The 16,029-nt window shown below is 36.6% G+C and overlaps 1 protein-coding gene across 2 annotated transcripts in view; it reads right to left on the bottom strand.

The window, feature by feature from the left end:
- Pola1 (DNA polymerase alpha 1, catalytic subunit) overlaps positions 1-16,029 on the bottom strand; it is a 324,394-nt gene that overhangs the window by 108,943 nt on the left and 199,422 nt on the right. For both annotated transcript variants that reach the window (XM_021153188.3, XM_085838130.1), the window contains one exon: positions 7,951-8,067. In XM_021153188.3, the coding sequence (XP_021008847.1) occupies positions 7,951-8,067 (117 nt within the window). The remainder of the gene's footprint in view (positions 1-7,950; positions 8,068-16,029) is intronic.

Genomic DNA, 16,029 nt, shown 5'->3' with positions numbered 1-16,029 from the left:
CCTTTAGGTCAATACAATTTCTAAGTGTTACAGGTAAAAATATGTTCCTAAAAACATATGGTGGAGTTCTAAGCTCCATTACCTATAAACATGCTTTATGTTAAAATACAATCTTGGCAGAAAATAAATCAAGTTAAGAAGAAATTGGAGTGAATTAATGTGGCCTCTAGTACAGAATGACCGGTGTCCTTATGAGAAGAGACAAATAAGAAGAAGATGGCCATGTAACAAAAGAATCACAGATTAGAATAGAATATGTACAGAGCCAAGGGAAATCAAAGATCTTCAACTGCTAGGAGAGGCAAGAAGGGGTTCTGTCCGATCAAGTTTAGTAGGATAACTGTGATGACACTTATAAGCTGGACTTCCTCAATCTAGCATAATGAGGTAATATATATGTGCGATTTCTGTTGTTGTTTTGTAATACTAAAAATTGCCAACCCATGATCTTGTATGTGCTGTGTTAGCATTCAACTAATAATCTATATATGTCCATCCAAGTTTCACCCTTGAAGCCATCTGGTTTGTGGTACTTTGTTAATATACTATCAGTTAAGAGTCATACATTGAAGACTATATAAAACACGTGGGTCTAAGAAAACATCATAGGAAACAACCTAGCAGTAGTATATATAAGAATGTTAATACAGCCAAATAAATTTATCCAGAAAAGGTGGCAATGGCGGGTTTATTCTGCCATATACTGGTTTCAGAGAGGGTACTTGAAGGACTGACTGTATATAGTTCTGAATGCTTCATACACCAACTCTAAGACTGAGCATAACAGGTGCTGAATGAGTAGTTACTAAAGACAGGAACAGAGAGAGAAAAATCAGTCCAGATTCATGCAGTATTACCCTTGGAAATAAGACTAATAAGTGAACCATGGGCCACAAACACAGAGCATATGTAAGACCTTTTTACTTCATGAAATATAAAACTTTAAGAGTAACTAGAAATGTTCATCAACAAACAGATGAACCATTCATCTGGGTTTAATTAAATACTATTGGCCATCAAAAAAGAAAGAAAATTCACACAGGATATAAGGATGGACAGTATGTTAAATGAAAGAAGTCAGACACAAAGGGTGACATATAATTTCATTTATATGAAATCCTCAACATAGGTAAATTGCTGAGACTGAAAGCAGACAGGCCTTTTACTGTAGTTAGGAGGAGAAGAGGATATGGACTAGGTACTAATGGGTACAGCCTTTGCCTTTGGGGTGGTAAATGGTTAGAATTGGACAGACATGCCAGTAACACATTAAGAATTTATTAAATGGCAATATATTGTTTACCTGAAAATAATATTTCTCTTAGTAGGAAAAGAGCCTGAAAAATATATTGAAAAAAAAAGTTGAGTATGTGCTTGGTAGTAGAGAAGCTATACATAAAATTCAGAGATCTCAGTAGTTAAGCACACCAAAACTACAAAACTCTAACATGCCTTCCACAATAAAGCCTCTTTCTATACTGGGACATCAACAATGTTTCAGATTTCCCACTACAGCTCTTCCCTCACCCATTACATTCATAATTCCTTAAGAGACCTCAATTATTGTCATACTTTTTCTTATGTATAAATATAAAACACTACCCAAGTAGCTTGTCAACATTCTTGATCCATCTCTTACTCATTAAACCAACAATTTGTTTAGGCATAACCATTCTGAAGTTATAACATGAGGACTTTGGGTTCATAATCTTCTCTCTCCCTGGAAGAACAGAAGTTGTGCATGACAGTGATGGTGACAGAAAGGACCTTAACAATTTTACAATTGAGGATAATGTGAGAAAGCTGAGGACTGTCCCAATGTAGAACAAAAGGGCATGTTATGGTTTCCCCTGGAAGTATCCTTTAAGAAAATTAGTTGACTGTATATGGGATAGATTCCCAGGTGGGACAGTCTCTGGATGGCCTTTCCTTCAGTCTCTGATCTACAGTTTGTCTCCATATTTGCTCCTGTGAGTATTTTGTTCCCCTTTCTAAAAAATACTGAAGCACCCACACTTTGGACTTCCTTCTTCTTGAGCTTCATGTGGTCTGTGAATTGTATCTTTGGTATTCAGAGCTTCTGGGCTAAAATATCCACTCATCAGTGAGTGTATACCATGTGTTCTTTTGTGATTGGGTTACCACACTCAGGATGTTATTTTCTAGTTCCATCCATTTGCCTAAGAATTTCATGAATTCATTGTTTTTAATATCACCAAACCCAGACACTATTGTGGATGCTAAGAAGTTCTAGCTGACAGGAGCCTGATATAGCTGTCTCATGAGAGGCTCTACCAGAGCCCGACCAATATAGATGTGGATGTTTACAGCCAACCATTGGACTGAGCACAGGGTCCCCAATGGAGGAGTTAGAGAAAGGACTGAAGGAGCTGAAGGGGTTTGCGACCCCCATAGGAAGAAAAACAATTTCAACCAACCAGACACCCCTCCCCCGCCGCCTCCTAGAGCTCCCAGGAACTAAACCACCAACCAAGGAGTACACTTGGAGAGACAATGGCAGGAGAGGACCTTGGTCCTGTGAAGGCTTGATGGATGCCTCAGTGGAGGCAGGAGTGGGTGGGTGGGTAGAGGAACAACCTCATAGAAGCAAAGGGGAGGGAGGATGGGAGAGGAGGTTTCGTGGGGGGACCAGGAAAGGGGATAACATTTGAAATGTAAATTAAGAAAATATCCAATAAGAAAATGGAAAAAAAGAAAAAGAAAATTAGTTGAATAAACAACTGAATAAAGAACTCTACTACAGTATTTCTACCCTAAGAAGTGTTTAATTCCTTACATTATTACTACCATGAACCAAGGAATCACGTGCAAACATATTTTTCAGCTGCATATCAAAATTAGAACTATCAATGGTAAAAAAATTAATTTGCTTTGAAATCTTAATTCCACAACAACAACAAAACTCATGGATTTGTTTGTTTTTAGGGGGAAGTATTCCATGACATAACCTAAACTGGCCTTGAACTCATAGCTATCTTCCTACCCGAGCCTTCTGAGTGCTAAGATTAAAGGGAACAAAAAACCACTGTATCTACTTTACAATAAAAGAATAAATTGTTCTTTTCAACTTAACATTGGTTTTGATTAATAACAATACAGATTCTCCTGTGGTTCAGTTGCTATCTGTGCACATGGCCATGTTAAGAAAACCAAACACCACATCCTTATTAAAATATGTATTACTTCATTTAGTCCAAGCTTTGTCACCAGGACAAATGAGGAAGATCTTATTATTTAGTAATATAAATACATATAAAACTGTTCACTTCTGAATTTAAAGCCATTTAAAGCAGAGAAGATTCACAGTATTTTTAATAACCAACAACTTGTATACCATCAAATTTCCATGAGTCCAAAGAAACTTTAAGAATACAGAAAGCATATTTTAATGTATCTAACAGAGAAAAGACATGTCCAAAGCTCTGGAAACAAAACTGTCCCTGTTTTTTGCTCATAACTCAGGCAACATGAGTCTTAAAAAGGCCAAGATGCATATCCCAAGTCAATTCTAGAAAGTATTCAAATTAACTGTAACCCAGGACTAAGAGAGTGGTTAGATGAAGATGAGACTGGCACCTTAACCATCTAGTGCTTTACCACAAACTTAAACCTATCTGAAGTCTTCACTGGTTTCATAATAGAAATGGACTGGGATTTATTCAATTTATAAATGACCTTGTTTTGCCCACAGATAACAATTTTATACAATCAATGTTAAACTACTTTCTAAATGTTTAATACTATGTGTATAAAACAATGGATTTATTGTGACATTTTCATACATACCTGCAACGTAGTTTAATTATATTTATACTGATGTCCCATATCCTCTCTCTGTAGTATTCTTTTTTTTAAATTTTTTTATTAGGTATTTTCCTCATTTACATTTCCAATGCTATCCAAAATGTCCCCAATACACTCCCCCCCACTCCCCTACCCACCCACTCCCATTTTTTGGCCCTGGTGTTCCCCTGTACTGGGGCATATAAAGTTTGCAAGTCCAATGGGCCTCTCTTTCCAGTGATGGCCGACTAGGCCATCTTTTGATACATATGCAGCTAGAGTCAAGAGCTCTGGGGTACTGGTTAGTTCATAATGTTGTTCCACCTATAGGGTTGCAGATCCCCCCAGCTCCCTGGGTACTTTCTCTAGCTCCTCCATTGGGGGCCCTGTGATCCATCCAATAGCTGACTGTGAGCATCCACTTCTGTGTTTGCCAGGCCCCAGCATAGTCTCACAAGAGACAGCTATATCTGGGTCCTTTCAGCAAAATCTTGCTAGTGTATGCAATGGTGTCAGCGTTTGGAAGCTGATTATGGGATGGATCCCTGGATATGGCAGTCTCTAGATGGTCCATCCTTTCGTCACAGCTCCAAACTTTATCTCTGTAACTCTTTCCATGGGTGTTTTGTTCCCAATTCTAAGAAGGGGCACAGTGTCCAAACTTTGATCTTCGTTCTTCTTGAGTTTCATGCGTTTAACAAATTGTATCTTATATCTTGGGTATCCTATGTTTTTGGGCTAATATCCACTTATTAGTGAGTCCTCTGTAGTATTCTTAAATCTAGAGTCTATATACAGGGAAGATATAAAATGTCTTTCTTTCTGAATCTGTATTCTTTCATTTAATGTGATAATCTCTGGTTGAACAAATTTTCATAAGAATTGCATTACTTCATTCTTTTGTATAGCTAAATAAAACCTCACTGTGTAGATATACGACATTTTTATACATTCTTCTATTCATAAATAAGAAAATGTAGAACATCTATAAATGTCCCCAACTCTGAGCAAATTTTATAGGATAGGTGTTTAATACAATTTTTTTTGAGGAGGGAATCACACTTCATTTTATAGACCAGGCTGGCCTCAAATTCATGGTAGCCCTGTTTCAAACACCTAATTGCTAAGGATTATAAGCATGCACCACTACACCAGGCATAATTATTAAATAAGAGATACAGCTGAGACTCAGTAATTGAGAGCTTAAGTACTAGATGAGCATAATCTTTTCTTTTCTTTTTTTGAGGGTGAAGGTTTTGAAACACTATTTCTCTATACAGTCCTGGCTGGCTATCCTGGTACTTGTTCTGTAGGCCCAAATGGCCTCAAAGTAAAAGGTCCACCTGCCTCTGCAGGGATTAAAGGCGTGCACCACCACACCCAGCGAGACGAGCATAATCTTGTAAAATTGATATTTTTGGAAAACCTGTAGAACCTACAGTGATGATGTGCATTGTAAAACTGCTTCTCAGGCGTCTTTGGTAAGATTAATGTTTTATTCCTAGTAGAAAAACTCAGTAGAAAAACATCATAGTATTACTTTCCTAATTCATTACTGGCAATTCAAATGGACTAATGAAAAATTAGGTGAGTACTACTTTCAAGGCTCCTGTTCAGAAACGCTAAGGACAGTTTCACTAACCAGTACGCTTTGAAATAGTAGTTCCAGAAGGTTGTGTCTGAGCAGCCAATCTATCAAAGCTTCTCCTGGGGATAAGTAGCTTAGACTATGGTAAACATCTGCTTAAAATGTCATAGTATGGAGAAGGGTAGAATATAAGGAAAAAAAAAAAAAACAAGTTCCTTTGAAATGCTTGTGTTGGCTCATTTAAAAAGGATGCTAAATCATAAGATAACCTAGTATATTAAATTACTATCAGCAATACCACTGATGTTTTATCATAAGCTTAATGATTCTCTAACTCTATTCCTTTTTTCCTCCTCTCACTATGAACTGATGCATCAAACTAGCTGACTTTCTAAGAAATAACCCAATTTCCAACTTAAATTGATGAGTTAGATATTCTAAGTCTCCAAGGTAAAATAAAATATGATTCATAAAATATGATTCTCTTTAGAACCTGTGGGTCACAACCCCCAGGAGTCAAATACACACACACACACACACACACACACACACACACACACACACACACACACGTAGCAGTAGTAAAATTAGCTATATGAAATAGCAACAAAAATAATTTTATGGTTGGGGGTCACAACAACATGAAGGACTGTATGACAGGGTCATAGCACTAGGAGGTTGAGAATCACTGCTCCACAATTAGACTAATGAGGACCTCTACAGCATGTGTCTTTGTTCTGTTTATTTACCTGTTGACTTAAGTCTTGAGACTGATGCAAAAGTAATTCATAAGACAGCTAATTTTCACATGTTCTACATTTTAAAACCCTATATTATTATGCTAATTATTGAAACTTTAGAAAGTCAAGGCACATTTAATATTTACCCAGTTATTTGAAAAGTTATTGGCAACGTCCAAATGTGTAAAAGGCTTTGCTACAAACAGTACAATTCAGCTGGGCGATGATGGTGCACAGCTTTAATCCCAGCACTCAGGAGGCAAAAGCAAAGGCCAGCCCCATCTACAGAGTAAACCCAGGGACAATCAGAGCTACAAGGAGAAACCCTGTCTCAGGAAGAAAAAAAAAAAACACAGCACAACAACCAAACTAGGATACTAATAAGGTACTGGTATACTGTAAAAACTAGGATAGCCATCAAGAAAGCTATGTGGCAATAAGAATCACTACTATATTTACTTTTAGGTACATTGATAATACACTATCCTAATCAAGCAATTGAGATTTAAAAAATCATTTAAGTGGGAAACACTCACTATAAAATTTTCATTACAGTCCTATTGAAAAAGTAGCCTGTGAGAAGTGTGGTTAAATTGCATGTAATGCATGAAGTAGCCACACAGAAAAATGCTACAAAGCATACCTTCACTGTGACTGCAATCAAAATTACATATAGATATGCAAAAGAAAAGAGAAAGACAATACAACAAAACACTTTCCTAAAATTAGACTGTGTACCATCTTTTTCAGAGAAAAGACTTTACATAAAAAACTGGGACAACTAGAAAGTTGCTTTTGCATTAAAAAATAAGTAAATAATGGTTCACCAACTTTTACCTTTTCAACAAAATCCCTGCAAATACCTATATAAAGTTTGAACATAAGGCATATATTGTGAAGTAGTCTATATGATCACACTGCAACGTCCAAGAAGACTTACAGAACTAGTTAAAGTTTGTCTACCTTAGTAATAGTTAGACAGTAACTAGTTATGAGATCCTTTTTGTTCAAAATATCTGCAACATTCTGTTCACCAGTTTGGAAAGTATTGATTGGATTGAAGGTACTCCAAGGGGGCATGGGAGGAAAGGCATCTTAATAACCAGAGAGGCCTCTCTAGATTCCATGGTCCATAAGTTGGCAGTCCTTAATGGCAGTATGCATGATCCCTCAGGCAACTATACTAAGGTTTGCTCAAGAACCAATGATCTATGAAGAGACTGATAAACAATTTAATGACACGGAGGGCAGAAATGCACCTCAAGATGAACTCTTCGAAGCACAGTTTTGGAAGATTTTCTACTGGTTAAAAAAATGGGGTTTGATTAAGTCTATAAGTTTCTACAAGGAATCTCTTTTGTAATTATGAAGTTGTAACCCTTATGAAACATAAGTAAATCATAAGAATTAATGTTTCCCCTTCATATAAATATAATATTGATTAAGATATGTTAAAAATATAAACCATGTATTTTCTTTTCTTTTTTTTTTTTTTTTTTGGGGGGGGGGGCGGTTTCAAGACAGGGTTTCTCTGTATAGCCCTGGCTGTCCTGGAACTCACTTTGTAGACCAGGCTGGCCTCGAACTCAGAAATCCACCTGCCTCTGCCTCCCCGAGTGTTGGGATTAAAGGCATGTGCCACCACGCCCGGCTATGTATTTTCTTGGAGTCTGGATAGTGAAGAAAAAAAATCTATCAGTGTGAAAGAGGGATGTCTTCAGAAGGCAAATATAGAGCCTCTGCTTCCCAGAGCTAAAGGCTGGACAAACAATCCTCTGCTGTCTTTTGTGTAGTACTTTAACATTAGGTGATAGTTACCTCTGGTCTAAGCACAGCTTTCATGCAGACTGGACACAGAGGCCCATTTCGGGAGAAATGAAGGGGAAGACGTCGAAGGCGACTGCAACAAGTTGGCTCTTCACATATCAACCAGCCCTGGAGACACAAGAAAGAAAAATCACCACTGACCAACAAAAATAATAAATCCTTCTGTTATCAACCTTACCAAATTTGCTAAGAGATTACAAAATAACTTAATTATCTACCTCTTTGGATGTGCTAAGTAGATGTATGCTCTAAACTTAAAAGTTAGAAAAAACATGGGATTAGAGAGATGGCTTAATGGTTAAGCATACTGGCCATTCTTCCAGAAACCAGGTTCAATTCCGCATGGCAGTTCACAACCATCTGTAAACTCCAGTTCCAGGGAGTCCAACATCCTCTTTTGGCCTCTGTGTGCACTACACATGCTGTACTTACATACATGCAGGCAAAATATTCCCACACATGAAATAAAAGGAAATGTAAAACCTTAAAAAAAAATCTCAGAGGGATTCCCATAAGGTTTTGCCTTTTCTTAAAGAATATATATGCCCCCCCACATCACAATAAAAAATTATTATTATGCAACCTGTAAATCAAAGGGTTTTAGTTAAGACCATCACACCAAGTGTATAGTAATAAGTGACCTTCATAAAAGCTGAGTGATCACTACCTAGTTACATAACTAGGCTCAGTTTCCTTCTTTATAGAATAGGTATGTCAATAGTACTTATTTTATGACTTATAAGACTGCTGTAGTGATGTAACACACTTAAAGTACTTGCAAGTGTTCTTGTTATAAAAGAAATGCTTAATACTAGTAAATATTAGACTTAAATCAGTTTGTAATATGTGTGTTCTCTGGAGGCATAAATCTGGTTCCTATGTTTTCAAGGACAACTTGGAATAAGCACTATTTTTCTGAGGTTTGAAGCAGCCATTGCCTATTTCTCTGGCCTGTAAATATAATGTCACCTTTTCTTCTTCAGTTAACTCTCCCTTCCTGTTCTTTGAATTTTCTCAATACAGTATGTCTATCATTTTGAATTAGCATTATGTTTACTATAAAATGTATGTTAAACAGAAAGACAAGCTATCACAAATAGTTGAGTAGATTCCCATTCATATTGAGGCCCTAAGGCTTGTGGGCTTTGATGGTACATACATTGCTACCGAGGAACAGTAAAGCCAAGCCAAGCAAGGTGAGGTGCTGAGGTAGGTGAGCAACTTATATCCTTATGTTCTGTCATCTCAGTGTCCATTCCTATAAGGCTCTAAGAAGGCTTATCTGTAAGATCTGTAAGATACTGGCTATCTATAAGGCTTCGGGCATTCTGAGAGATAATTTCTGACTTGAAGAATAACCAGAAGTTTGGTAGGTGGAAAAGAAAAACTTGGGCAGAAAGAATAGCACATGTCAAATTGAGGCCAGAGTCAAAGTATAGTTTAGTTAACAAAGGAATACTCAACAATGTATAGCTACATTCCTTATTTCCACTTTCAGCAGCTTGTCCTACCCCCTTGATAAAAGCTGTATACACTTGAGTGTTGCTTGAGACACTTTAACCTCCACCCACATCATGGCATTTCCATGTGGTGTTATTCCAAATCTGAGGGATGCCCTTGCTCACTGCTCTGACTCCTCATTTATCATTCTTTCATGGAAGTAGGTACAAACAAACTCCAAAAGGAAACCATCAAGGATGGTTCTAGCTCCATTTAGAGCTTTCAAACAAAGCAAAGAGCATTTGTACAACCTATCTTTAAAGAATAAAAAAGTCATCTAGTCAATAGAAGGAAGTTTTACTCATACCTTCATTCGGTAAATTAAACTATTTTAGATTGTAACTTAAACTTATCAGGTACAGAATATCAAACAAATCCTTATAAAATTTCTGACATGCACCTAGAGTTTTGTTAAAAACTGGCAAAGGGGCACCAGGCTCAGCATTTCAAGAAACTAGAATCTAACTAGGAAAGCATAGTCTGCACAGAGTAGCAGCAACTCAGCATCCAGGAGGGATATATTTGAGATATGAAGCTCATCGCTTAACTTCTAGCCTTAGAAAGCTGTAATTCACTAAATTGTAACAAACAACACCAAAAAAGCAAATAAATAGGTACCAATTACCATAGTATTTACTTTTAAGATGGGGGTTGGTGGTTTGTTCTATCTAGCTCAGGCTGACCTGAAACTCATAATCTTCCTGGCTTAGCCTCTGAAGTACCCAGGATATAAGCAAAGTGTCATCACGCCTAGCTCAGTATCACGTTTGAGACAAGAGATCACTAAGTACCAGAACACAACTTAGTCATTAAATAATCAAATAAGTTCTTAGTATTACGTATTTTAAGGCAGGTTCTGTCTGGCCTCTAACTCACAATCTTCCTGACTCTGTCCCCTGAGTGCAGAAATTGTAGGCATGACACCCGGTCCAGGAATTTGTTTTTTAATTTACAAAATATGATGTTCAAAAGCGTAAGTCCTTTTCAGATGTTTTAAACACTTAATTTCATCACTGCAATACTGCTTCATGATTCACCAAGTGAGCTGCCAACTAACAAGATGCTAAGTTGCTGTTTCACCTGTTTTAAAAAAGCAAAGACCTAACTCAATCTCTGACAGTTACTAACTAAAGTCCTTTCAAATCATATAGAAAACAGATAATATAATTTGTCTAAATTTCCTAGCAGTTATAATTAACATTAAAGAGGTCTTTCTTTCTTTGTCACCTTTCTATTCAGTGCTTATTTGGGTTTGTTTGTACTTACTATCTGTTAATCTCCCTTTATAAATGACAACAAAAACTAGTGCCATTATGCATGAAAATTAAACATGCTGATAACTGTGTGAAGAGAACTGATGGTGAAGAAAATATTAGAAGCTGGTAACTCTTTATGCCTCATGTTTTACTTTGATAATTAAGCTTTTGGACATGCTACATTTTAAACAAAACTCTTTTATGGGGAAACCAGGCTCTGTTTCCAATATATGCTTTGTTTCAATTCAATTTCACCTAGAACATTTTAGCTAACACTTTACTCCATAAACAAATGGTAAGCAACAATGCTAAGTTTAACTTTCAAGAAACACTTATATTGTTAAAAAATAAATTACAAGGCTTTCCAAAAACATGGGGCAAAGTGTCTAGTACAAAATTATTATGGTGAATGTTATTGGTAAAGGGCAACAAAAACAAAGCAAATGAAACTACTAGAATCTTGTGGTCTTACTTTAAATTATCATAACTAATATAATATATAATAACAAAACTAAACATTTTTATTTCCCCATAGGATAACATGGAAAGCCCAAGGATCTGTTGTCAAGTCAATAGAAAAAGAAATTTGTTTTGAATAATTTCCTTGGAAGTCCAATCTAAGAAAACCACTATGAGAAGTATGTCGTCCAGATATGTCATCTTACTATTGTGTAATGCGACATTCAAATTCTTACAACAAATCGGAATGAGGACATCACATTTTCAGTTGCCTGGCTTACTCATGTTCATAAATGAAAGGGTCAAAGGAGGTCAAGTCAGCCTATCCAATAACAAAACAAACATGCAAAGCTCTATCACCTGTTCTTTTATCTCATCATCATTATTCTTTAAAACTTTAGGTACCAAACTGTTACAAATACTGATCAGTTTTGACTGCTAAATTATATTTCTGAGGTCTCAGCTAAAATGACTATCTGTACATTTCTGAGGCATCCTTGATAGTTGAACCTAAAACACAACCTACTACTCATTTGTGTACATTTGTATTTGAGGGATTTAAAGATGCAGAGCTCACCCAGATGTGGTACACAGGGGCATTCAAAAACTTAAAAAAAAAAAAAAAATCAAAGACAGAGAAGCGGTAAGGCCTGGATCTTAAATTCCCTTCAGTATACATGATGGGTTCCTCTATGGCCAGCCAGTCACCTATTCTGTCACACTGACTTTTCATCTACAGCCTTGTCACCATCAAACTCACCAAAAATGCAAATTTTAAGCTGTTCTGCTGCAGTAGCCTCTTCCCTGGCTACCCTGAGCCCATTCTCTCCCACACCCACTATAAAAATTGGCCAAGTATAGTTCCCCAGGGCTCTCCATCCTGTGTTTTCTTTCCACAGACAAGTAATGAACTCACCAGTCCGACTTTCAGGTGTTTACAACCACACTGTGGTCCCTGCTTTCTCAATTCTCAACAAATAGTCTTTGCTCCACTGGATTGCTTTTGTCACTATCCTCTCTACTTCTTGGCTGTCTTCACCTTGAGATTGCATGTCACATAATCCCTTCCTAAAACATTCATTGCTTGAATAAAATGTCCATTCTTCTACATATTCTCAGCCCACTGGGACTTCTCCCTTTATTTCATTAGACAATAACCATACACTGGTTCACATTGTCCCTGAAGTATTTTATTTTACCTTTGAACTGGTCAGGCCCCAAAGAATAATCTGGTTTGAGTTTAGTGGTCTTCTTGCTAGTCACTAGTGCACAGACTCACTCCATGAAACACTGTACTCCCGAATGTTACTGGATAATTTTCTGTAAGTCACCAAACCTACCAAGTCTCTCTCTGAACCTCAGTTTCCTCATCTATAGAACAAAATACTTATTACTGTTGTTCAGAGGATCAAACACAAAAACAAACAAACAACAACCTCACAAAATATTCAATAAGTGCACTGAGGAGCATCACTGTTTGTTATCCCAAAAGTCCCCTATACACTCCCCCTACCCGGTTGCCCAACCAACCCACTCCTGCTTCCTGGCCTTGCCATTCCCCTGTACTGGGGCATATGATCTTCCCAAGACCAGGGCCTCTCCTCCCATTGATGGCCAACTAGATACTTTTAATTTCAGCATTAAGGAGACAGAGACAGGTGGATCTCTCTGAGTTTGAGACTAACTTGGATTACATTGTGAATCCCAGGCTATTACATAGATTATAGAGACAGACAGATAGATGAACGGACAGAGAGACAAACCAGGGGAAGGGAAAAAACAACTGGAGAACCATAATAATGGATAAATGATAATTAATATTAAAAGTGTAACTGCTTTCAAATTGAGTGGAGAATATTAACAAGAATGTGGTCAATTTAAGAGAGAATTTCTTATTTTTCCCAACAAAACTGTACTTAATATGAAATTATAGAGGCAGAATAAATGGCAAGGGAAGAAGACAGAGTCTTCGCTTTACTTTAGGATTCACAGAGATTTTCAAGAGATGTTTCTGCCATGACATACAATTTAGTCTAAATCCTAACAGTTTTCAAGGAGCTGTTATGGCGACATAGTCACAGGGCAAGGTCTGCCAGCCTGCATGTGATTTTATAATCTATCATATCACTATTAGTTTTGTAACTCTCACCAACCACCCTTCTTCCTAAACTATTCAGATTCAAAGAGCATCAGATTCTCTTTTCATCCAAAGGCATTTATAAATTTCTGGAGTTCCCTTGCAGGCAACATTTTCTGCCACAGAATTATGCCCAATGCATTAAAAAAGGGGGTCTTCTTATAGACAGTGCACAGTATGGGCCCACCACTGCTTCTGAAGAATGACATGTTATGATTTGGGATTTCCAGAAAAAATATATATATTTGCTTTCTGACCCACACTGACACCCAAAACTGGGAGATAATTTCCCTAAGCTCTCCAGGGAAAGTTTTAACAGGAACACAAATTTGCTTTTAAATATTTGACACTGCAGCATGCTGACATGTCAAAGAAATTATTAAGTCTCAGAAAGGTGCCAGAGTCGGAGATGAAAGGGCAAATCAAGTAAAATAAATATATAAACTACTTACCAAATTTAATACAAAATATTTTAAACAAAATTATCAAACAATCAGAAGTGGAAAGTGTCATGTCAGTCAATGTAAGAATTTTAAATATCATTAAAATAGATTTTTAAGTTGGAGATCTCTTTAAATGAACAGTCATCTGTCATTTCATCCAAGCTATTTGAAACTTATTGATCTTACCATTTGTGTAAGGACAGACTCTGTCATCAGTTTGCTGAAAGGATAATGAAACACTCCCAAACTGTTATGATAGGTTACATGCAAACTGTGGTCCTCATTTAAACACATAGAATAGCACAAGTGGACAAACTACAAGCTCACCAATTGTATATTACATGATAGATTAGCAACCTGGTCTGCTCTGCCTCACATCAAATTCAATACTATGGTCTTGCTATTTTAATTTGCAATCAGAGTTTAAACATCAGAAGATGTACCTGAGGCACATCTGTGTAAGCCATCTCCTGCTACAGTGTGAGCACAGAAAGCCAACAATTGCCAGCAATTGTATTTTTACCACTACAGGACAATAAGAGAACAGTTAAAATTGTTGCCAGGCTAGCTAGTGGGGAAAATATACCTAAAATGACTTTATATGGAAAATTACACTTTGGGTGGAAAAAGTTCATTGAAGAACATGTATCTCTCTGTATGGGTAGCTTAAAAAAAAAAAATCACTCGGTATACTCAAGCTTATTCCATAAAATACTCTCCCTATTCACTCAACTCAAAAGCAAGCGACATTCTTAGGTTATAATAGGTCACAACTAAGTATACAGTACCTTGTTTCAAGAATAATTTTGCTTTGTCTGTTGACTGTCAACAAAACACAAAGAACTCATGCAACCCAGCCATGTACTGTGGATGTTAGAGATCTGACAAAATACAAATAATTAGAATACAAGATTTCAGAGCTACCCTGCTTTCACTTTACACGGAAAACTGAAAGCATTTGCTTCTCCACATTCATCTCTATTGTATCACAAATCTTTTCATAAAAGACTTTATTCCCCTCATGTGAAGCTGCAAGTGACTTATAATATTCCAACTGTGATGACTGACTCCCTAACATGATTATAAATGGTCATATCAAGTTAAAGCACATACATGGTCATTTCACCATGGAAAAAGAGGGAAAGACTCAAATGTAATGACATGGCAAAATGGTTACTCTGGGGCTTACTTACATTAACATTTTAGTGATGAAGTGCTAAGAGAAATTGTTTATTATTTCTATCATCATTTCAAGTCATCACTCTTTTCAAAACCCACTAACATACTTTTGTATTCAAAATAACAAACTCCAAAAGCAAGCTCAATGCTCAGTTTTATCACCATGTCCAGAGTGGGAAAAGACTAGAAAGAAGTACTGCAAAAAGTCCAGCTTCAGTTACCTTTATAATGTTTCTTCTGCATTTTTAAACAAACAAACAAACAAACAAAAACATATTAATTTAAAGATCTAAAAACTGTTATTGATGATGGAAAAGTTTTTTGACAAGGGCTGTTTCCAAGATGAATTTGCAGAGAATATGCTCAGGGCAAGGGGAGGAGGGAATGTTTTTCCTACTAAAGTTTCAAGAATGAGTCGATTTAATCACATAAGCAGTTCTTGAACAGAAAATGACAGGACATGTTTTGGAAACATTAGAATGATTCAATAAATTAACCCACTCATTAAAATGCATAGTTTCTTATGTAATATGATCTGAAAACAGTTCCTTATGATTGATCTCTAAAGGCAGGTAATAAATCAATTTGAAGAGTGGTATCTTGCTCTTCACACCTTCTTCCCTGCCTGGATCCAATGTAAATACAGATCTACCCAGATGTCTCTAGGCAAATGAAAAAATTAAATCAAAAGAGCAGGCATAGTCCTTCACCATAGAATTTTTCTTTGCTTAAGTACAGTTAAAAGTTACTTTGATTGGTTTTTGTTGTTGTTTTATTTTGGTTTTTTTTGTGGTTTTTTGGTTTTTTGTAGATATGTATTGGTTAGCATGGCTTAAAGCAACATGTCTTTGGATACCAAATAACAATGTTAAAACTGAATTATCTATTCAGTTGCCTCATAAAAATCAAAATGGAATTCACACTATCACCAGGCAATGTTTGTTAGCTTAACTTTAATTATTTTCTCCTTGAGAATGGTCCTAATGAAACTGAATATCTTTCCTGGTCTCGAAGGGCCGTTTGAATAGTCTGTAAACAGAACTAAGGGGAGACAAGAGATCTGGCTGAGCCAGGGGGTTGCTAGGTGATGCAGAAT

This window comes from Mus caroli, unplaced genomic scaffold (genome assembly GCF_978045245.1).
Source record: "Mus caroli unplaced genomic scaffold, Mus_caroli_1 scaffold_5, whole genome shotgun sequence".
Lineage (NCBI taxonomy): Eukaryota > Metazoa > Chordata > Mammalia > Rodentia > Muridae > Mus > Mus caroli.
This window is presented reverse-complemented; position numbering and strand designations above follow the sequence as displayed.